This window comes from Telopea speciosissima, chromosome 10 (assembly GCF_018873765.1).
Source record: "Telopea speciosissima isolate NSW1024214 ecotype Mountain lineage chromosome 10, Tspe_v1, whole genome shotgun sequence".
In the NCBI taxonomy this organism is placed as follows: Eukaryota; Viridiplantae; Streptophyta; class Magnoliopsida; order Proteales; family Proteaceae; genus Telopea; species Telopea speciosissima.
This window is the reverse complement of record NC_057925.1, coordinates 2,660,697-2,683,232: the sequence shown is the minus strand read 5'-3', so window position 1 is coordinate 2,683,232 and position 22,536 is coordinate 2,660,697. Positions and strand designations below refer to the sequence as shown.

Here is a 22,536-nt window from a genome sequence, read left to right as displayed (position 1 = left end):
TATATGGTCACATGTCAAATTTCACAATACAAACTCAACCATATAAGCCACCTTTTTATTAGTCTTCCTAAAGTATTTGAATTGTTTAACTATTATGAGGCCGTTTCCTTTCACCTATAGGGAAGGAATGGTTTGGCTGTCTTGGATGGGCATCAGGAATAGTGGGGAGGGTATTATTGACTTCATACAAGAGGGAGCAGAGCAAGATTTCAAAAAATAGAATCAAGATCGAATTAGTCAATGATTATTCCAAACTGAATAGGACAATATTGACTAGAATTGGACGGAAACAGAGTAGAATCGACAAGAATTGGTGATGATTCACTAATCCATGAGCAAAGTAATTATGACACTAGATGAATGTACTTTTCCTTCACTCGTTGTGGAGGAAAACTTTCTCCTAAAAATTATGTTTCTTTTCATTTATATTTTTATTTTTTACACAAGCTTTGATTATGCTTTTTACCACATGTAAGAGTATTTAAACTAAAATTTTACACATTGATAAAGACTAATGAGTCATACATTCCTACCTAAGGCTAAAATTTGAGTACTATATATACTGCCTTCGATAGTTATAACGAGTCCAGTTCCTCTGCACATACATGTAGGTGCATGTACATGTGAGAGGTAACCACCTGTCCTTTTTGTTTCTATTAATACCCCTCCCTCCCTTGTAAATGGTAAAAATCATTGCCTCACACTAGAAATGAAGGAGAGAGCTTAGAGGGCAAAGGAAGTAGTCTTTCAAGTTCAAGGTACGTTTTGATTAACGAGGAAGATTGTTTTCCTGGTAAGCAAGCTGAGGTCTTTCTATTCTCATCAAGAAGAAAAAACCAAAGCATGATATAGAGTGATGCGCACCTTTAGCAACGGGCCAAGCCTGTTTTCTTGGTAAGCAAGTTGAGGTCTTTCTATTCTCGTCAAGAAGAAAAAACCAAAGCATGATACAGAGTGTTGTGCACCTTTAGCAACGGGCCAAGCCTATTGAAATGAGGTTAGTTGGTGGTTTCATTTCAACAGGAATGAGGGGTATTAATGAAAACAAAAAGGATAAGTGGTTACCTCTCATATGTACGTCCACCTACACATACGTGCAGATAATCCATTCTCGGTATAACCTAATCACTTAGCTAAACTTCTCTAAACTTTTTTGGACTGTGTTCGCTACCTTAATTATTTTTGAATCAGACCAAGGAGTACACAGTACAAACGACTTTGTATAATAAAGGCCCAATATAATTGACAACTATTTCCTTCACCATGCGGGTGAAAGAAAACTTTCTACAATCTTTCAGCTGCCAGGGGAGGGTACACTAGCATCTTTGTATTTATCTTTCTCCTCCTCATATGAAATGGCTGCACTGCCCTCTTATATACGATACTGTTTTGTCGTTATTCATTGGTATGTTCTCTAGCCTCCATTCTAGTTGGAGAACGTCTCCCATCTTTTTTTGTCACAATGGTCATCTTCTCTGCAATTAGCTCGTCACCAGGCAGGCATGCGCCCAGGGTGCTGTCAGGGGGCATCCAACGGTTGAGCTGTGCCGCACACATCTCGGCGCATGCCTAGAGATGTGTGTGGCACAACCCAACGGCTGGCAGCACCCTGGACGTTCCCTGCTCCCTGGAGACGATCTAGATCCTCTCTTCTCTTGCGTGGTTAAGAAGGTGGAGTAGCTGAGTTTGGAGTTTGGACTCGGACTCGTTTCAATAGATACTGCATTCGGGTTTCAATAGATACTGCATTCGGTCTATCATTTCTGACGAATCTACCATTCCGTATGAGTAAGCCCTTGTCTGCTTCTTACTACTATCTTCTTCATTCTCGAGCAGTAGACTGCGCTTTCATCTCTCTCTCTCCCTCCCTCCCAAAAAAGGAAAAAGCTGAAAAGAAATAACCGCCATGGAAGATGCTCCGCACGGGAAAATAGAAGAAGAGTTGCTTTGGAGCAGAGAGATCGTGCCTCGTGTTCTGCAGATAGTAAGCGCAAGACTCCCTCAGAAAGACCTTATCTCTCTCCTTCTGGTCAGTCCATGGTTGTACCGTACTCTCGTCTCCAACCCATCCCTTTGGCAGGTACCTCCTTGCTTCCTTCATTGGTCATTAACAATTCAGATAATGAAGAAACCTTGTGATTTGTCATTGAATGTTCAATTTCATGCTTTCAATGGTTTATGCGAAAATAGGCTAAATGCACAATGGGAAGACAGGGACTGGGACCCCGGAGTCATGTTGTAATGCGATTTCAGATTTTGGGTAGATTTATAGTTTGTGTTCGGGTCTTGTTTTTTGCTACTTAATTCTCTGCGTACCCATTCGGTCACACAGTCCCTTCTGTTTTATTTATTCTTGAGGATCATACTGTTTGATTTCATAGCTACTTTTGTGTGTAGGTCCTCGATTTGCACGAAATGAATAATGCTGGTGATCGATTGATTTCTGCTATCTCGTTGGTTAGTACTTATTTTTATATTTCTATTTACTGAAACAAGAGATATGCTTCTGCAATTTTGTTTTCGTTTAAGGCACTTGACAAGTTTCTCTTTCCCAAAATGATTGAGATTAGACTTGGTTTAAATGATTGAGCACTCCTTATGGATAGCAATCCCATGTTTTTTTTTTCTTTTTAATACTTTTTCAGTCCAGATACCACCATGTGAGACTGATCAACCTTGAATTTGCACAAGATATTGAAGACAAACATCTCACAGTACTTAAATGCAAGGTGCGTTTTTAGTTGTGATTTTAGTTTTTGTTTGTTCCTTACTTCCTTATTTCAGTTGTGCCATCTTTAGCAATTGGAGGACGTTTGATATTTTTTGCTTTCTAAGGGTCATTCTATCTGAGAAAGCATCAAAAGTTGCTTTCTAAGGGTCTTCCTATCTGAGAAAGCATAAAAGTTAGTTATAGATTGTTTGAACATTTCATATTCACTAGGTGGAAAAAGTTGGACACGTAAAGAGAGTAACCCATCTCAATTTGTTACCTTTTCCCCTTTCCAGTCTAATCATCATTTATGATTAACCCATCTTAAAGTTGTTGTCTTTTCCCCTTTCCAGTCTAATCACCAATTATGATTCTCTTTGGTGATTTTAAAACAAATTCGGGATTGGATATTTTCAAACCATGCAACAGCTCTGTAGTATATATTTTAGCTGCAACTGAACATATTTTTTGATATTAAGGTAATAAAAAATACCAGCAGATGGGTAATTCTGTGTCATAAATCCAAGCTACATAAACACAACAAGAAAATATTGTATAAGTCTGTAAAGAAGTGTGGTTTACCAAGTTTGGATTACTAAACAACTGGTAAAGCCAGCCATTTGCTGGTAGCTATGGCACTGGTCTTTGGAATGAAACTCTATAGGTCAGAAGAAATCCAGATGGAAGTTGGTTTTTGTATCATTTGTGGCAACATCTACTGCAGTCAATTGTTATGGTCATGTACAAGAGATCTGTTGATAAAAATGCTTTGGTTGTTGATTATATGGAGTAAAGCCAAGACACTCTTGTTTGGGTGCCTTCCAGAGAAGATACTCTTGATTTGGCATTGCAGCTTTTGGTGATATCCTGAGGGCTTTACAATGAGCTCAGACCAGATAGGGTATGGAGGACTGGAGAATTTGGTGATTGGAGAGGTCAGTTTTCTTCCATGTGCAGTCACAATTTGATGCTTTCTCTCTGCCATCTTCCACTTAGTACTGCTGTGTGGACTAAACGAGTGTCATCGAAGATTAGAGGGTTCTCTGTATCCTCCTCTTCCTTCTATCTGCCAGTCACAACTCACAACTTGAGGCCAGTAGTGAAGTTTTTACCAGTGATATAGAGTAATTAAGTTTGCCAACTGCATTCTGCTGCAGATTGTAATAAGAATGTTCCGTAATATATAGTGAACCTCATTGGAAGGTTCATGTCTAAATCTAAATAGGATGTTTTGCAATTACGTATTGCTGCATGGTAAACATAAGAACATTGAAGTCCTGTAGAATGAACCTGAGCGGCATTACAAAATCTTTTGTATGTTACTGATAATTACAGGACAATTTGGAGACATCCCAAACAATCCTAAGAATGGAAACTTTAGTCTGAAGGAAAATAAAGTCCGTGTGTTTTGGCTGGGAACTTGCATTAGAACCTATCATACAAAAGCCACAACAATCATTTGGAGATTTGGAAGCTTCACAAGCTTTTTTTTCCGGAGATTTCATTCTTGCTGTTGTTCTTCTTCCCCCTTTCCCCTCTTCTTTGTGGGATATGCTTGTTGGGGAAACTTCTCAACTCAACTCAGCTTTATCCCAACTAAATGAGGTTGGCTACATGAGTCCTTTTTCTCCAATCAGCTCTATTCGAAGCCATACTTGTTACTAGTCCTAAGCTATGCATGCCTTTCCTCACCACTTCTCCTCTAGTCATTTTAGGCCTACCCCTGGCGCTTTTAGCTCCTTCAATCTGAATCAAATCAACCCTTTGTACTAGAGCATTCAAAGGCCTCCGTTGCACATGTCCATGCCACCTCAAACAACTTTCTTGCAACTTATCGTGTATCGGAACTATTCTTAAATTAGCTTCAATTTGTTCATTCCTTATTTTATCTTTTCTAGTCTTACCACTCATCCATCTCAATATCCTAATTTAGTTTATTTATATGTTGTTTCTTCAGTGCCCAACATTCAGCTACATACATCATTGCTGATTGTATAATTGTCTAATAAAATTTTTCTTTGAGTTTTAAAGGAATATGTCAATCACTTAACACTCCGAATGCACCCATTCACTTCATCCATCCAAATTTTAATTCTTTGTGTAAAATATCCTATATTTCTCCTTTATTTATGATTGAACCTAGGTATCTAAAATTCTCACTTTGCGATATCTCCTTATCATTAATTTCTCCACCTCACTTTCAGTCCTATTGTTACTAAAGTTGCACACCATATACTTTCTCCCTATCTTAAAGCCTTTTGATTCCAAGGTTGATCTCCATAATTTCAACTTTGCATTTATCTTTGCTTTTGTTTCATAAAACAACATCATCAACAAAAAACATACTCCAAGGTATCTAACCTTGAATTTCTTTAGTCAACTTATCTATGATTAGCACAAACAAATATAGACTTAAAGCTGGTCCTTGATGTAATCCAATTGTAATTGAAATTCGCTACCGCCCCACCATAGTTCTTACATTAGCCACTACACCATTTTATATATCGTTAACTGTGTCAACGTATTTACTCAAAATGCTTTTCTTCTTTGATACTTGCCAAATTTGCTCTATGGGGACTCCATCAATAAACTTTTTCTAACTCTAAGCCAATAAAAACCATATAGAGATCCTACTTGCATTTTCGCCTAGCCACCACTTTTGTTGGCTAGTTGATCTTCCTCTCTGCGAATTGACATTTTGATCACCCTCGTTGTACTTACTTTTTCGAAGGATCACCCGTTGAAGCAGCTTCCTTGAACCTTTCATCTCTCCACATCACTCTTAAGAAATCTCTCCATTAGTATTTTACGAAAATAAATAGCTTCTATAGTTGATCTTCCTAACATAAAACGAAATTGGTTATCCGAAATATTAGTTCCTTGACTTAGACGAGTTTCAATTACTCTCTCCCACAATCATAGTTTGACTCATAAGTTTTATTCTTTTTTAGCTTTTACAGCTTTGAATATCACCTTTATTTTATTAACAGAAGCACAATGCTTCTCCTTTATTCATCTAGCATTTTTCTTATGCTCATTATCTTATTAAACAACTTAGTGAGGCAATGTATTCCACAGATTCCGAAGCTGTTCCACATTTCTATTGTAATACCATCTGGACTTATTGTTTTACCTATTTTCATCTTCGTTAAAGCTTCCTTTACTTCAGACACCGTAATTTTTCATGTATATATATTTATATATATAAAAGACTTGTGGTTTGTTGATGATTATTGCAACCTTCTTAAACACAATTACTTTTATTGTTTTCATTAAGTTGTAGAAATAGTTTTTCGATTTCTCTTTAATATCCGTATCACTTATTAATACTTTATCATCTTCACTTCTAATGCATCTAACATAGTTAAACTTGAAATCTTTAATCATCCTTTCCCTTATTTTAGCTTGTTTATAGATATCCTTTTACCCTTTCTTTGTGCTCAAATTGTTTTAGAGATCGTCATATTTCTTAGCCCTTGCTTGTTCTATTATCTTTTTAGCTTCATTTCCAGCATATTTGTACCTTTTTAAATCCTCCTCATCCTTACCTCTTTGCCAAGTTTTAAAATTAGATTTCTTAGCCTTAATGGCTGCTTGAACTTCATCATCTCACCACCAAGTTTTCTTTTAGATTTGCCTTAGACTTTTATCGCTACATTCGTTCCACATCATATTAGTGTCTGAGTGTCTCCATCAAAATCCAACCTTCCTTGTTATACTAAATTATCAGTAAATGTCTTCAAGGTTTATCCTTTTAAGTTCCACCATCTTATCCTAGGGCAAATAATCTCACATTCCTACGATTCAACATTTTAAAACACATATCTATGACCATTAATCTATATTGCATGGTTAAGCTCTCTTGTTGGGGAAACTTAGTAGGTAAAAATGGATCCCTAGTGAGTAGGATCAGCAACATGGAGGTAGATAACTTAGGACTTTTGATGCAGATTGATTGATGGATCTGCTAGTTGTGGGCTTGCTTAATAGATAGAAGGGGAATGATTCAGATTGGAAGAGAGCTTGCCAACTAGGTGCCGCAGGGAAAAGGGGATAAAAAGGAGATTGCAAAGATGAGTGAGAAAGGAGAAACTGTGGAGGAAGAGAGGAGAGAGAGAGATCGAAAGAGCAGAGGGGGGAGGGGAGGCTCACCCACAGCCTTATAAAAAAAAAGCGAAATCTATTCCATTCCAAAATCACATATCGTGTGTGTGTAGGGGGGGGGGGTGTTGGTTACAGATATGTAAGGAAATAAATAAAAGAAATCTCCTACATTAACTTAACTACTAAAATTTTCCTAACTAGACGACCAAGGATTCTAAAGTTCCTAAAATACCTCAACTAAAATTTAAACTAGGCCTGCATTATTCCCTTGCGGTTCAAAAATACTTGTCCTCGAGTTTTACAGAATGGGAGGATCATTACCACTTGATCAGCATCCACGATCAGCCACCTTGATTCAACAGTCCAATGCTTTTCTCAAATAACATGGACAAAATTAATGACCGTCAGAATTTTGACTTTGAAAATCTATTGTGGGAGAACAAATTGCACACTTTCGGTCTGTATAGGGATGATCTCGATTTGCTGATTATGCTCCTCTTCAATGTAATATTTCTTATGAGGCTCTTTATCTTCAATCGGGTCTTTGATTCCGATCATGGGCTCCTCTTGAGAGCCTTCAATTTCAGGAGATCCCTCGGGCAACTCATCTTCTAGCTGACCCATTGCTCAATGAGTGAATTCAAATTGTCATACGATCGAATGTGAGCAGCGATTGACTCTTAAATTTCTTAAATTGTCGCCGGGTTTCTTCAAGATTCGCTTTAAACTTTCTTAAGTTCTGTTGCATTACTTGAAGTTGTTGGCGGACCGCGAACAAGAAGGTTGAATCCATGGTTTCTATGGCCAGGTTTGGCTCTACTACCAAGTTGATGCAGATCGATTGATGGATATGCTGGTGGTGGTTTTGCTTAATAGATGGAAGGGTAAATATTCAGATCTGAAAAGAACTGCCAGCAAGGTGCCATAGGGAGAAAGGAGAGAAAAAAGAGATCACAAAGATGAGGGAGAAAGGAGAAACCATGGGGGAAGAGAGGGCAAGGGGATTCTCATGCACAGCTTATGTATTCCATTCCAAACTCACATACCGTTTTGGAGGGGGGGGGTTGTTACATGTTCATTAGGAAATAAATAGAAGAAAATTTCTTAGATTAACTCAACTACTAAGACTTTCCTAACTAGATAGCTAAGGACCCTAAAGTTTTTAAACTAACTCAAAGACTAACAACTTAGGAATAAAATATAAGATAAATCCTTACCCAACCATCACCAACATGGGACCCACTAAAATAAGATAAAAATTTTGTGTATTCCCTTAATCCCCTAGTGTTTGGCTTATAATCCTGGCCCAAATTTAAACTGGCCCTGCATTAACTTCACTATTCAACCCTTCCAAGTCAGGAAGCAGGCTTTCTATTTTCCTGTAACTTGGTTGGGGCTTTCAAGATTTTTCGAGGGTAGCCTTCCTTATCCAGAGCACAACCTTGGATAAGATAATGACCATGGACAATATTATCGGTTAGAAAATGATTCTGAAATGTGTCTAGATGCCTCACTCAAGGAGGAAACTCTGTTGACCACCTTCTTCATTCAATCCTTGAGAGCCATATGCATTGACTACTTTGTTTTTGTTAATGTGTCCTGGGCTACTAAACATTTATTGTTATAGAAGTTCTGAAGAGTGGGTCATCACAACACCCACTGCAAAGGGGTGCATCCTACAGAAAGATTTTGCTGTTTGTTGTGAAAAGGACCTTTTGTTTTTTGTTAAAAAAAATAGTGGATCCAATGAAGTAATATTGCTCTGGTAGCTTTTCACACGAGTTTATGTCCTTTTTTATTTTCGCTGAGGGTGGATCTTGGTGCAATGGTAAGATTGCTCCATTGTGGCCAAGTGGTCATGGGTTTGAATCTCTGGAAACAGCCTCTCCATGAAGCGGGGGTAAGGCTGCGTACATTATGATCCTCCCCAGACCCCACAGTGGCGGGAGCCTCGTGCACTGGGTACGCCCTTTTACCCTTTATGTTCTTTTTTATTTTTGCTTTGTGAGGTTCTAATGGAATATATTGTTGCCATTTTTATTTTGATATTGTTTTGAAATATTTTTGTGGCCTGATCTGACGATACTAACTTTACCTGTCGCAAGAGGGCAGAAGTAAAGAAAATTTATTAGCCAAAACTAATGCATCTCTAAGAGCTCAGCTACACTACATAAATCTGAGTTAAGGACAAAACTGCAGTTAATGTCTACATGAAATCATTAATAACATATTAAAAAAAAAATCCTTCTTAATCTTGTACTGCCTCTCTGCAGTTGGTATAAGCCTATAAGGATGCATTACGATTAGAATCACTGTATTATGCTATTGTATTGAGTTGTGGATTTTTCGACTTCACAGCATATGGAATCCCTTCAAGATTTGGAGTCACTAAATCTTAATGGCTGCCAGAAGATATCTGATAATGGAATTGAGGCTGTAACTAGTGCTTGCCCTAAGCTCAAGGCATTATCTATCTATTGGAATGTGAGGTAGTCTTATTTTTACCTGATGCTTGATATGTTGTTGAGATAAAGGTTAATTATTGTTACTAATAAAGTGTGGAATGTGGTCTGAACACAGGGTGACAGATTTGGGTATTGAGCATATTGTGAGGAACTGCAAACATATGGTTGATCTGAACTTGAGTGGCTGCAAGGTAAGATGATTTGCAATTAAATGAAGGTGTCAAGTTCTAAATGCATCAATAGAGGTGTCATTTAGACACTCCCTATCTATCTATCTATCTATCTAGCTATATATATATATATATATATATATATATATATATATATATAAGTTACTTGTTTTTTTCATTATCTTGAGCTTCTTGTTCCTATGGTTTTCCGGAAATTATTTGGTTAGATAAATTCCTGGGAATATTATATTTTATGTTCTCTCTGGCTTTATCATTTGAGAATTGTGGAAATTGAAAAAAGGGAAAATGTAAAAGTTTATACTAAAATATAGAACTTAAGCTTCTTGAAGAATTTATCAAGAATATATATTTTTTTGGTGCAATGCTAAAGTAATTAATTTTTTATGTACCTAGAGCTGACTCCTTTCTTTCTTGACTAACCAATGTAGTCAAAACATTGCCAAGGCTATGATGGTCAGTGAACTCTGCTGACCAGGACCATATCAATGCATTATGCTACATGCTGGATGAATTTACTATTTGTCAATCTCAGGTGTTTCTAGGACATGGCACCATGACATTGTTATGCCCCAATATGTTAAGAGTTGAAGGATCCCTTCAATTAGGGCTTTTTAGAGGCCTTACTTTACTGCTATCCTAAGTGATGCTTTTTGAAATTGTTTAGTTTTGATATTTCTTTTTGATAAGCTTTTGATCATTTATGACTAATCTTATGTGTAATATGTTGGGAGATTGTAATCTGCCTAAATACTTCACTTAACTTTTGGTGATGTCAAACATGGACACCTTGGTAATGACCTAAAAGATGGCCAGGGATGGTCTTGGGTAGGAGTGCTAGTTTAGCCCAGCGAGCCCGAGCCTGCCTTGAGCCTGACAGGGCCTGGGATGTGCTTTTCAGCCCATGGGTGGGCCAAGGCTGAAATTTCCAAGATTGGGTTTGGGCCGGGTCGGAGCCAGGCCTGGTTGCACCCCTAGTCTTGGGAATATTAACATAATTGTTGTGTGTGAAAGGATTATATATTCCCCAAAAGCTCATGGTGGACATCTTTTGAAGAAGCAAGCATCAAGCCTGATATAATTGGATGTATCGAGCAAGCATTATTTGAAGAGCAATAGAGAAGCAGTTGATCATATCATACAAAGCTTCACCAAATCACGGTTATACAAGAGACGTCAAATGCCAATGACTTGGAAGGAGTTACACACAACAAAGGATTGAAGTGATAGGTCCAAGCTTCAAGTATTTGTAGGATTAGGCTCTTTATTTGTCATCTCATGTGATCCAATGTAACAACTCCAACAGCCTAGATGCCCTTCAAATGTGTAAATTAAGTTACCCAAAAAGAATAGGGTCAACCAATCTCTTAGTCCTAAAATTGACTATTATCTGTGACTTAACAGAGAGGACAATAGACCTGCTATAGTTAGAAATCAACTAGCCAAGCAGTTCCTTGAAACAGATGATCAATCGGATGTCTTTTTGACTGGAGGGACAATCGACTCACTAAGCGGTCAATCGGACAGCACTTTGCTCTTGTCAGGAAGCTTCCAAAGAGCAAAGTTTTTGTGCAAGGATTGCAAGATGTTGACTGGATGCCTGTAAGGTTGATTGGACAAAATATCCGTTATGACATAACAGCTAGTTTGACAGTCTATCGTACCTACTCGACAATAAATGGGATGAACAGTCACAAACGGTTTTTATTCTGACCATTATAAATTTGCCTATTTAAGGGACCTCGTTACTCCTCTCACCATGACTCTTGGTAGCATTTATTACTAAAATTATCTTAGTATCTAATAAAAGCCTATAGGTTGAGGGAGTTGATCTAGAAAATGCCTACGACAAAGTCCCTAGAGGATTATTTTGGTATATTCTAGAGAAGAGCAGGGTGTCATGTAAAAATGTGGACATAATTAAAGATATGTATGATGGTGTGGTGATTAGCGTAAGGACTGTGAGGAGTCAAGGTAGTGAATTCCCAATTACAATGGGTTTACACCAAGGATCGGCCTTAAGCCCTTATCTATTTGCTCTTATCATGGATGATTTAACTAGAGGCATACAAGATGAGGTTCTCGGCTGTATGTTTTTTCTGATGATATATTTTGGTGGATGAGACTAAAGCAGCAATTAACGTCAAGTTGGAGTTATGGAGATCAACTAAGTAGAACAAATATGGAATATATGGTATGTAACTTCAGCCACACTAGGATAGTTAATGAGGTGGTGAATATTAACGGGAGGGGGATTCCACAAAGTGATTGTTTTAGATACCTGGGCTCAATCGTAAATAAAGAGGGTGATGATGTTGCCCAAAGGATTAAAATACTATGGATGAGGTGGGGAAGTGCGTCCGGCGTGTTGTGTGGTCGACATATCCCTTTAAAACTTAAAGGAAAATTTTTTATAGAACTGTTCGATCGACTATGATGTATGGTGCGGAATGTTGGGCAGTTAAGAACTGTCATATAGATAAGCTAAGTGTAGAGGAGCTGAGGATGTTGAGATGGATGTGTGGCAAGATTAGGAAGGATAAAGTAAGGAATGACCACATTAGAACTGAGTTGGGGGTAGCTCTGATTTAGGATAAGCTACGTGAGAGTTGTTTGGGTGGCACAGCCATGTTCAATGAAGGCTTTGCGACGCTCCAGTACGGAGGAGTGATTTGATTCAGATTAAAGGTGTTAAAAGAGCCAGGGGCAGGCCTAAATTAACCATCGGAGAAATGGTGAGGAAAGACATGCATAGCTTAGGCCTCGTATCAGGAATGACGTCGAAGAGAACTGATTGGACAGCAAGGATCCATGTGACCAACCCATTTATTTGGGATAAGGCTTTGTTGTTGTTGTAGGTTGAGGGAGTTGATCTTTATCTTGTATATCAGCCTATAGAGAGGCATTTTATTGTGATTTGATTTGTATTTCTGTCTGCCAAGGGGCTTGTAATTCTTGAGATGCAAAACTCAGAAGAACTCTTGTGTGAGTTAAAAGGTTAGGTGCAAGCTTGGAAACACCTAGGCTTCGTTGTGATCCTAGGAAACAACTGAGTTGCTGTGATTCCGGAAAACAGTTGGTGATTCCCTACCAGGGTGAGTGGGACTGTGTTGTGGTAGTGAGGTCATGAAACTACTGTGTTGGTTGTGATCCTGGATGAAATGACAGGTGCTTCCCCACCCTGTGATAAGCAGGACTATAATGGTTTGGTTAGCACCAAGATAAGCTATACCACAGTAAAACTTGGAACGGTCTGAGTAGTGGAAATGCCAAACTATAAAAATACTGTCTTTTCTCACGTGCTTATTTTATCTTCTGCTTGCACAACATCCTCTGAATGACTGAATGAGCACGCAATATCTGAGCATTTCCAACTCACCCCCTTGGCCAACATCTCATGATCCACATAATATTATTTGATATTTTCCCTCGTAAGCATTGCCTACCCAGCTCTAGATCACTGGTTTAATCTTTGGGCTGTGGCATTGCTTATGACCCTTGGTCACTCTACAGCCATGTTTACCTTGCAAAAACCCATAAAGCTATTGGCTTTTGATGGTGCACTAAGCACAGTTTGTAAGAAGAGTTGAACAATAATTATATCTGGTTATCCATAAGCCTGTACTTGACCATTAATTTTACTTTCCACCTGCTGTATCAAGTTGGTCCGGTGGGGGATTTGTGATATCAGGAGCTGTACTATTACAATGCATCAGAGCAGCTAAATAGAACTGGAAGCAATGACCGGCTTTTAGGTGAATATATCTCTTCCCATGAGCAGGTTGAATGACTTGAGCTATTAGACCAGTAGGATTTAAATGCTTGCCGTGCATATTTTTGCAATACTAAAGGTTTCAGAAATTTAGTGGTTCCAAAATATTTCTATCAGTTATCCCAATTTAGGCTTCCCCTATATATTTCTTTTGTAATTAGCCCGAAAAAAAAGTATGGTTCTTGGAAACTGTTTAGGTCTTGAGGATGCACATGTATTGCATCATTGATCTATTTCAATCTGTCATTGAATTCCCTTTTTGTGTGTGTGTGAATGGTGGTGGTGCTGAATCTATCATTGAATTCGTACCTTAAGTAGTTCTTAACTCTTCCAGATTGGTTGCACGAGTTCCTTTATTCTAAGATGTAATCTAACCAGAGCATATCTTTTTGTTGAAGTGCAAGTGGTTAAGGGTTCACCATGTGAGTCGACATCCTTTTTGGCATTATTTTGTCACTGAATAAAAAATTCTTTCTGATGTAGTCGTTTTTTTTTTCTTTTTCTATTACATGTGATCAAGCTATCTCATTCAAATTTTCCTCATCTTGTCACCTTTTATTTTTTTTGGGGGGGGGGGGGATTCCCTTCAATTGTAGTTGTTCCTAATTGTATCCTTTTGCTCTTACCATCGAGGTTTAAGATTTCAATTTTGGAGGTCATTTTGACCTGGCTCAAAACCGAAATGGTCGAAATCCCACTGAAACTTTGTCCATTTTGGTGGTAATTTCGAAATGGCCACTTCGGTGGCCAAAACCTGGAATTTTACCCCGAAACTCAGGGATTTGCCTATTTAAGCATGTTGCACATGTTTGGATCATTAGATTTGGGGGAAAAAAAACCAGAGTGGTAGTTTGGCTTCAAACTCTGCCATATGAAGGTTATGTCATCATCTGCCTGAAGAATCTCTCAAAGTCCATCATAGCAGCCCTATAGGTGGAAAATCTGGCCAAATGATGTTTCAAATCCACCCAAATGTTGAAGTGGATGCTCCACAGTTGACCACCAAGCCTTGATTCAGCAGTAAAATGAAGGATTTTGCTTAAAAATTGAGGTTTTCTAGTAGTTTTGGAGCTCTCAGGTGAAAATGTAGAATTTCATCGAAATCTTGCTTTTATATATAGGCCCATGTTCGAAATTTCGCCAAATGAGTTGAAATTACTGAAATTCGCTGAAATGAGTCGAAATTTTGCCGAAATCTGGATTTCCTTGTATTTTGCATAGGATTTTGATTCGACTCATTTTGAAACTGATTTTTTTGCCGAGATTTTTACTAAATGCTTGCCATTTATTCAACCGAGCTACACTCAATTATCAACATATTAGTGATGAACATATGTGGGTGTATTGGATTTTAAGCATAATAGCTGGAATGCTTTACAAGTTTTAAAATGTGAAATCTCTTTATTAGAGTTTTCTATCTCCTCTTTTCATTTCCTTTTTCTAATTTTTCCTCAGGCTTTGTTTGTTTTCTCGCAAAATGCCCGGAAGTAAAATGAAGGCTTCATTTATCTCTAGGTAAGAGCCATGTAAAATGAAAATTTGCAAGTGAGCTCACTTTTTTGTACTGGACGAGCCTTGGTGCAACAGTTAAGTTGTGCTATTGCAACATATTGGTTACCGGTTCAAAACTTGGAAACAGCCTCTCCTGCAAAGCAGGGGGTAAGGCTGCATACATTTGCCTCTCCCAGACCTTGCAGTAGCGGGAGCCTCATGCACTGGGACACCCTTTTTTTTTTCACACTTTTTTGTACTGATTTTGTCTGAAAATTTTCCTTCTATGTGGATTTTAACTAGAAGCAAACAAAACCAAAGGGTAAAATGCCTGGAAGTAAAATAAAGTAACGGAAATATTTCAGTTCCTTAAATAATTTTTTTAGGTCATAAAATAGTGGGCTTTACTGTAAAACTAGCATCAGTTATGTCTACTTCTGATGAAACAATCTTTATAATTGAAAATTTACATTTTTTTTTTTTCTTTTAAATTTTGCCCATTTTATCTTGAAATAAGTGGAGCCTTAACGGCATAATACATAAAAATGATATTATTTAATTTCAAAACCTTCTGCAAGTATTTATAATCACGTTCTTTAGTCAACAGCTATCATGTTCTTTATTCATCTCCAACTATTGAAACTTAAAATTCTTATGATAGGAGGTTTTCTTTTTCTGACTAAAATGTGTTAATTTGGCAATAACAGAACATTTCAGACAGAAGTATGTATTTGATTGCTGACACTATCCGAGAGCTGGAGTCTTTGAATTTGACTAGGTATGTAAGCAAAGCTATTGATGGTCTTTTTATTGCCAAATAGGTTCATTCCCAGAATATTTCTATTCTCAACAATGTTTGTTGGGAAAATCTCACCAATCAACTTCACTTCATTTGGTTCTCCATTTTTCATTTATTTTTCTTGTTCCAGATCAGCCTATTCCCGATCCATTATTTTTAGGGATGAAGTTATTTTGTTAGCTTTAAAGAGGCTGAAAAGTTGATATTGAGATTTACCTTTTATCACAATTGTCACTGTGGTAATGGTCTGAATCTTGTACAAAGAGGCATTGAGGTTCTTGGTCTAAAGTGGGAGAAATACAGCTTCCGCCCCACTCTCAATCTTTATTGTTAGGCTTCAGGAGACACTGTGATGACTTTTCCCTGTAAGCTTGTGAGCATAGTTATCCAGGCGACTCAAGGCGCTGGAGGGGGCTGAAAGCAAGGTGACCAAAGCGCCTGGAACCTAGGCGATGCCTTAAAAACTATGCTTGTGAGTTTTTGATTGTTAAGATATGTACTGCAGGGGTATTATTGTCAGACCCTGCTGTAGTTTGGTTGTTAGTCTTTAAATCACAATATGATATATGTGTTAAGTCTTAGAGTTGTTTTTGGTTTTTGTTTCTTTCCTTCATTGTAATTAGACTTCTACTCTTTAGTAAATTTCCTACTAAGAGTCCATAGTTGATATTATAAATAAAGGGGGATAACCATGATAGCAAGACACACAGAATCCTATCATGGCATATTGGGTTCTCTTCTCTTCTGTCATTTTCTCTCTCTCTTCTACTTCGCAAGTACTGGTTTCAGTCCCTAGTTTCGTTACATGGTATCAGAGCTGTAACCAGTACTTGCTTTCTCATTGATATCTGTTTTGAGAGTCGTGCTAGTGTTTTTTGGTTTGTGGTTTACAGCCACCTATGCTGTACTTTTCTCTTTGTGAAACCCTAGTTGATATGAGATGAAGAACTAGGGTTGTATACTGATGAAGATTGAAGTTTGTCTGAAGATCTTATGTGAAGAAAATATATTACCGAAACCAAAACTGTGAAACCGTAAAATAAATGTTTCGGTTATGGTTTCGAAACTGAGACCGTTTAATTAAATGGTTTTAACTGGACCGGACCGTTTAACACTCTTAGATGCACATAAATGTGCCAAAATCAAACAGAAACCGTTTACCGAAACTTAACTGTTTAAACTGAAACCGTGAAACCGTTTAATAAATGGTTCGTTTATGGTTTCAAAATTAAGACCATTTAATTAAATGGTTTAACTGACACCGGACCGTTTAGCTCCCTTAGTTGCAGGTCCCATCACTATGAATCGAATTCCATCAATACTGTCCCTTTTCCCTCTTAGATTAGGGTCAAAGTAAGTCCTTCTCTGGGCGACCTAATCCCTGCAATCTCTCCCAGAAAATCTTGCCTTCTTGTGAGAACCAAGTCAAAGGTTACTGTTCCTTCCGCTGAAGAAGAACTGCTCCTTCAACGATGCTGTTCTTTTATCGTTTACCAAACTTTTCTTCCAGGCAATAACAGCTGACCTTTTCTTCAACTATGCTGCTCTTTAATGTTTTCTTTTAGTTTGGATGCTCCTCCTTGCTTGCTGCTTTGGAAGACCAGCAGTTGCATTCAAGAAGGTAGGGAGGGACATGCAATCCTCCACCTGAAGTTGTAGGTCGATCCGAGATCCCTTGAAGACGCTCTTAGCTTCATCGTGTCGGAGTTTCCGCCACTAGTTGCTGTCTTGACGTTGAAGACAATCAATCTCAATTCGTGGTTTTGTTTTAAAAGGCCTTGGCTCTTACTTTCCTAAAATATCCCCTACTTTTTCCTTTAGTAAGCTTTGTCCTCTTATTTATTGTTATTCCTAGTTTGTCCCTAGTTAATAAATAGTAATACCATTTGTGTCCTTTCCTCTAGTCTATCAAATTACCCTCCGGGGTTCTAAAATTCGTTTCGACTCGGCGAGTTTCTCGGTTTTCTGAGAAACCGAGACGAGATGGCATACGGTACATAAAAGTGCAATATCTTGCCGAGATCTCGGCGAGATCTCGGGTTGACCCATGGAAATGACCCTTCTACTATGTATTTACTTACCTAACTTGACATATCTCGGCGAGATCTCGGATCTCGGGTTGACCCATGGAAATGACCCATCTACTATGTATTTACTTACCTAACTCGATAGAAATCTTATATGCTTGCTATGGAGCACTATATGCAACATTACAGCAACACTATGTCATGGGAAGACTATGTGACACTAGCGGGGACTGAATATTTGATTCAAAGTCATTTTATGTGATGATAGTAGTAACACAGTTAAATAGTTTGATGTATCACTTTAACATTTCTAATTCTTATTTAAGTTGTTTAGCTATTAATTGAATGTTTTGCTTTCTATTACTAAATAATGTGTAGAGTAGGGTATTTTAGTACGTCATCGCCTACCAACCCATGGTCCGAATTGAAACTCATATTTGGACTTTGTTTTTGCAAAATCTGATAGTGCCATTGTGTTTAAATGACCTAAAATAAGCTGAATACTAAGTTTCAGACCCAAACTAGGTCTAAAACCCACCGAGTTGAGGCTTCGAGTCGGAAAAAAAAAAAATGCACCAACTCGGCGAGATCTCAGCGGTTTTTCCAAGGGCCGAGTTGGTACCGAGACCTGAGTTTTAGTACCTTGTTACCCTCCCATTTTTTGGTTATTTATGGTCATACAACTCCCCTTCAACTTTGAGATTTTTACAGTTCTGCCATTCAATTCTTGAGCATCAGTTTGGGGTTGCAATTTTTGAAGATGGGTGCTTGCATGGAGTGATGTTGTTGCTGCACATTGTTTATAGTATATTGGATGTGGATGCTACACATTGTTTATATTATATTGGATGCTAGTTCCTTTCCTTGCATGGATGATTGCTCCTGTTAATTATTGAAGATTATTTGCTCAGATTTGTTTAAATCTGGCCTATCTGGGATTTTATTTTCTACTGTTTTTGGTATGGGGTTTAAGTACAGTTGATCTTTCGTGATGTTGGTTATTGCTGCCATATGATAGTGGGTTATCCTTACTTTCATCCTCCGCATTATTTGTCCGTGTGTAGTGCTACATGTGCGGGGGAGATTGGAGTTATCATATGGTATTTGAAGATTATAAATTGTTATTTTCTCTAGTCATCAAATGAAGATTATTATTATTTGCTTGTTCGTGTCATCTGCTTGTGTCCTCACTCCTCAGCAACAATATTTTCTATGAAGGTGGTTATACTTGTGGTATTCAGCAATAAGATTCTTTTATGTGGTTCCCAACAACCTTATGCTGCTAGTTGTGGTTCCCAGCAAACTTATGCTGTGTTATGTGGTTTGCAGTAACCTATACTGCACTTTTATCTGTGGTTCACAGTAAACTATACTGAGTTTTTATCAGTAGTCTGCGGTAACCTATACTGCACTATTATTAGTGGTTTGCAGCAACCTATGCTTCACTTTTATCCGTCTTCTTTGTGAAGGTTATTACTTGCCTTCCTTGAGAAGAGTTTATGATGTTGCTATGGATGGTTTGATATTTTGGATTGTGGTTGGTATTCTCTACTGTTTATTTTGTTTGTTGCTGGCTGACTTAATTTGGCACCAAGATTTTTCTCTACTGTTGGTTGTTGCTGCTGATGATTGGTATGCTTGAGTTGGTATTGCTACCATAATGAAGTTCTTTCTGTGCTCACTGGCGTCTACAACTGCTATATATGTTCAAGATCGGTTCTGCTTTTTTAATATATATTCTTGTTGTTCCAAACTTGAGCCTTTTGATATACACTCCAGCTTGAGGGGGAGTGTTAAGATATGTACTGCAGGGGCATTTTTGTCAGACCCTGCAGTACTTTGTTAGTCCTTAATTTTGATTGGAGTATCCCTAATGTGATATATGTGGCAAGTCTTAGAATAGTTTTGGTTTTTATTTATTTCCTTCATTGTCTTAGGGGAAGTTCTCTCTCTCCCTCTCTCTCTCTCTCTCTCTTACTATGCAGGTACTACTGGTTTCAAATCCTGGTTTCGCTACAGTAATCTTGATAGTTTTGCTGCATAATGTAATTCAGTCTTTTTGGCTAGTTAAAAGGGATCATAAGCCACTCAAAAGATACCAGTGATTTTAAACCATGCATTTTTCTGTTAAAAAAATAAATAAATAAAATTGTGCTGATCCTGGTCATCCATCCAATAAGTTGGCTTAATTTCGATAGTGAGCAAGGCCATGGTAATTATTCGCTTAAGTGTCCACTCTGTGTATTGGATAATCAGGATCATTGTGTTAGTGTCAACTAGAGGTTTGATCACCATCTAATAGGTGGCCTCCTCTTGGTTGGTCTAGTTTGCCTGTATGTACTAGAAATATCATTCCGTAAATTTTGACTTACCTGCTTGTTCCTCCTAAAATAAAATCATCCTAGAGCAGAGGTATGGACAAGAAAACAGTCCCTTAAACTCTATGCAGATGAAAGCTCAGTTGGGAATCCTGGTCAGTTGGGTGTCGGTGGTGGCCTTTAGAAACCATGAGGGCTTAGTGGTGTGGTATTTTTGGGACTTATTGGCATAGCAGAGCTAAAAGAAATCTCCCTGGGGCTTGAGTTGTGTTGGCTAATGATTAGACATATATGAAAGTGGAAAGGGAGTCCTTGTAAGTTACCGTATGGGTTCAGACTCGTGTGGGGTACCCTTGCAGTATCTGTTTTTCATTTGAAAGGCTAGGGCCCTTGTAGGTCAACGTCATGCTCCTCTTGGAGACCGAAGTCCACCAATTGAATTGCAGATGCATTGGTTAGGGCTGGCGTGGAGCTGTGGATAGGCAGCCTTTGTATAGGGACTGTATCCTTTGTTGTAGTTCCCTTGTGGATGCGGCCTCCTTCTGTTGTTGTACTAGTTTCCTCTTAAAAGAGAAAAGATTGACCAGTTGGTCTGGAGTACTGAACATGTCAGAGCCTTTGATTGATTATAGGTGCATCAAGATATCAGATCGTGGACTGCAACAAATATTATTGAAGTGTCGCTCCCTGCATTATCTAAACCTTTATGCACTCTCAAGGTATCCTATATAATTTGGCTATGGATGTGGAGCACTTATCAGGACTTCTTTGTAATATTTGGTTTATGGGGTTGTCTTCTGTGTTATTGCAGTTTAACGGATGAATCATATGAGAAGATAGAGCTTCTTACTCATCTTAAATTCTTAGATCTCTGCGGTGCACAGGTAAATTTCAAGCAGCTAGGAAATTCACGCCTGTTATTTTTTGCAACTACATGACAATTTTAACTGTGGGAATGTTTGTTGCAGAATCTGTCTGATGAAGGTCTTTCCCGTATAGCCAAATGCAAGAATCTGGTATCTCTGAATTTGACTTGGTAAGTTGAAGTTTGTAGGCAGAAATAATTAGGAGAACAGGGACCTGTATTTATGTAGCTGATTGTGTGAAATTTTATAGGTGCGTACGTGTTACTGATGTTGGGGTCATAGCCATTGGACAAGGTTGCCCATATCTTGAACTTCTGAGGTGAAAACTCCAGCTCTCTTTTCGTTTGGTTAAAAGCTTGTTATTCGTTTTGAGCAGAACCATGATTAAAGGAAATATTGTTCCTATGTAATTTGGTTACCTATCCAACCATGCTGGTTAGTTTCCCGTGGCATTCCCTACATGGTTGGCATGTGATGGCCACCTAGCCAGTCCATGTGCCTCAATTTAGTTATGTCTTGAGATTATTCAAGTGATGTGTGTTTAATCCACGATACTTGTAGTTGTCAGATCAAACAAGATAGAATGTAGTGAGCATCCTCATTTGACCACTTTACTACTTGCAAATTGCAATGCATCATCTTCTTCCTCTAGTGGCTTCAGATGTAAAGTCATAGCAAGTTGTATTCTGCCTGAGACGGCCCAAATCTTTACTGTTGGCCTACTGAGCACAGCTCTCCTCGTCTCTCATACTGCACTCACAGTAGGGAACACCAATTATACAATAATGTTAGCTCTGGTTTGGCTAGTCTTTTTACCTGATCATAGCCTATTAACTGATGATTCAAAGTGGATATTCTAGCTTATTTGGCATCACTGGAGTGACTGATAAGTGCCTGGAGGTGCTCTCAAGGTTCTGCTCAAGCACGCTGACAACCTTAGATGTGAATGGGTGTATTGAAATTAAGGTACATATACATCCCGCCAGTATTTGGTTAGTTGCTAATGCTTTGCCCTGACAATATTGACTCGTCCTAACTTGTGAAATTTCTATTCTAGAGGAGAAGTCGTGACGAATTACTTCAATTGTTCCCACATCTGAGATGCTTCAAAGTGCATAGCTAATGCTTTTGTTCAAGGAGCTACTGACATATTCCTTTTATCTCCCGTGAGTTTACCTATTTCCTGATTGAGTGAATTGTATTAGCAAAATAACAGCTTAATAGAATTTGGAGTGAATGTGAGATATTCATGGCGGATTAGTTTACTTCTTGCTATTTGTACAGATGACATATTTGTGACTACTGAGCTAGTCATCCTTGCACAACTGTTGGTGAAACATAGCCTATGTCAATCAAAAAAGGAAAATCTGAAGATCCATTCAATGTCATGTATGGGTCACTTACCTGGATGGAGAAAGAAATTGCTGCATCATTTGGATGGGCCTAATTTTGTGGTTTAATGATGATATTTGTATCTCATTTACATGATCTTTCAACTGTGGCCTAGCCTATTGTAATGCCTCTTTGGTTTTTTTTTTTTTGTCTGAAGTACCAACCAATTGAACAAGATGGGTTGATGCCCAGAATCAATTATACTGAAATCCATGAAATAGTTAGTGGCAGCTGCAGTGGCTGTTGAAATCTTCGCTGGCGTAGCAAATATCTTATCTAATGCTCAAATCCAGATGAATAATTACGGGGAGGTTAAAAAGGGAAAAAATTGTTCAGAAAGCCCAGGCAGCAGCAAAACAGTTTTAATGGTTACTATATGGTTGAGTTGAACCATCAAGTTTAAC

The 22,536-nt window shown here is 38.2% G+C and overlaps 1 protein-coding gene across 1 annotated transcript; it reads left to right on the top strand.

The window, feature by feature from the left end:
- The first annotated feature begins 1,906 nt into the window (after nucleotides 1-1,906).
- Nucleotides 1,907-22,184, top strand: LOC122642234 (F-box protein At3g58530). Its single transcript, XM_043835670.1, has 13 exons — nucleotides 1,907-2,080; nucleotides 2,398-2,457; nucleotides 2,646-2,729; nucleotides 9,173-9,303; nucleotides 9,395-9,470; nucleotides 15,438-15,508; nucleotides 20,507-20,593; nucleotides 20,686-20,758; nucleotides 20,843-20,910; nucleotides 20,991-21,059; nucleotides 21,601-21,706; nucleotides 21,798-21,906; nucleotides 22,048-22,184. Exons 1-12 carry the CDS (start codon nucleotides 1,907-1,909, stop codon nucleotides 21,861-21,863), a joined length of 1,065 nt encoding a protein of 354 aa, XP_043691605.1. The 3' UTR covers nucleotides 21,864-21,906; nucleotides 22,048-22,184.
- The last annotated feature ends 352 nt before the right edge of the window (nucleotides 22,185-22,536 follow it).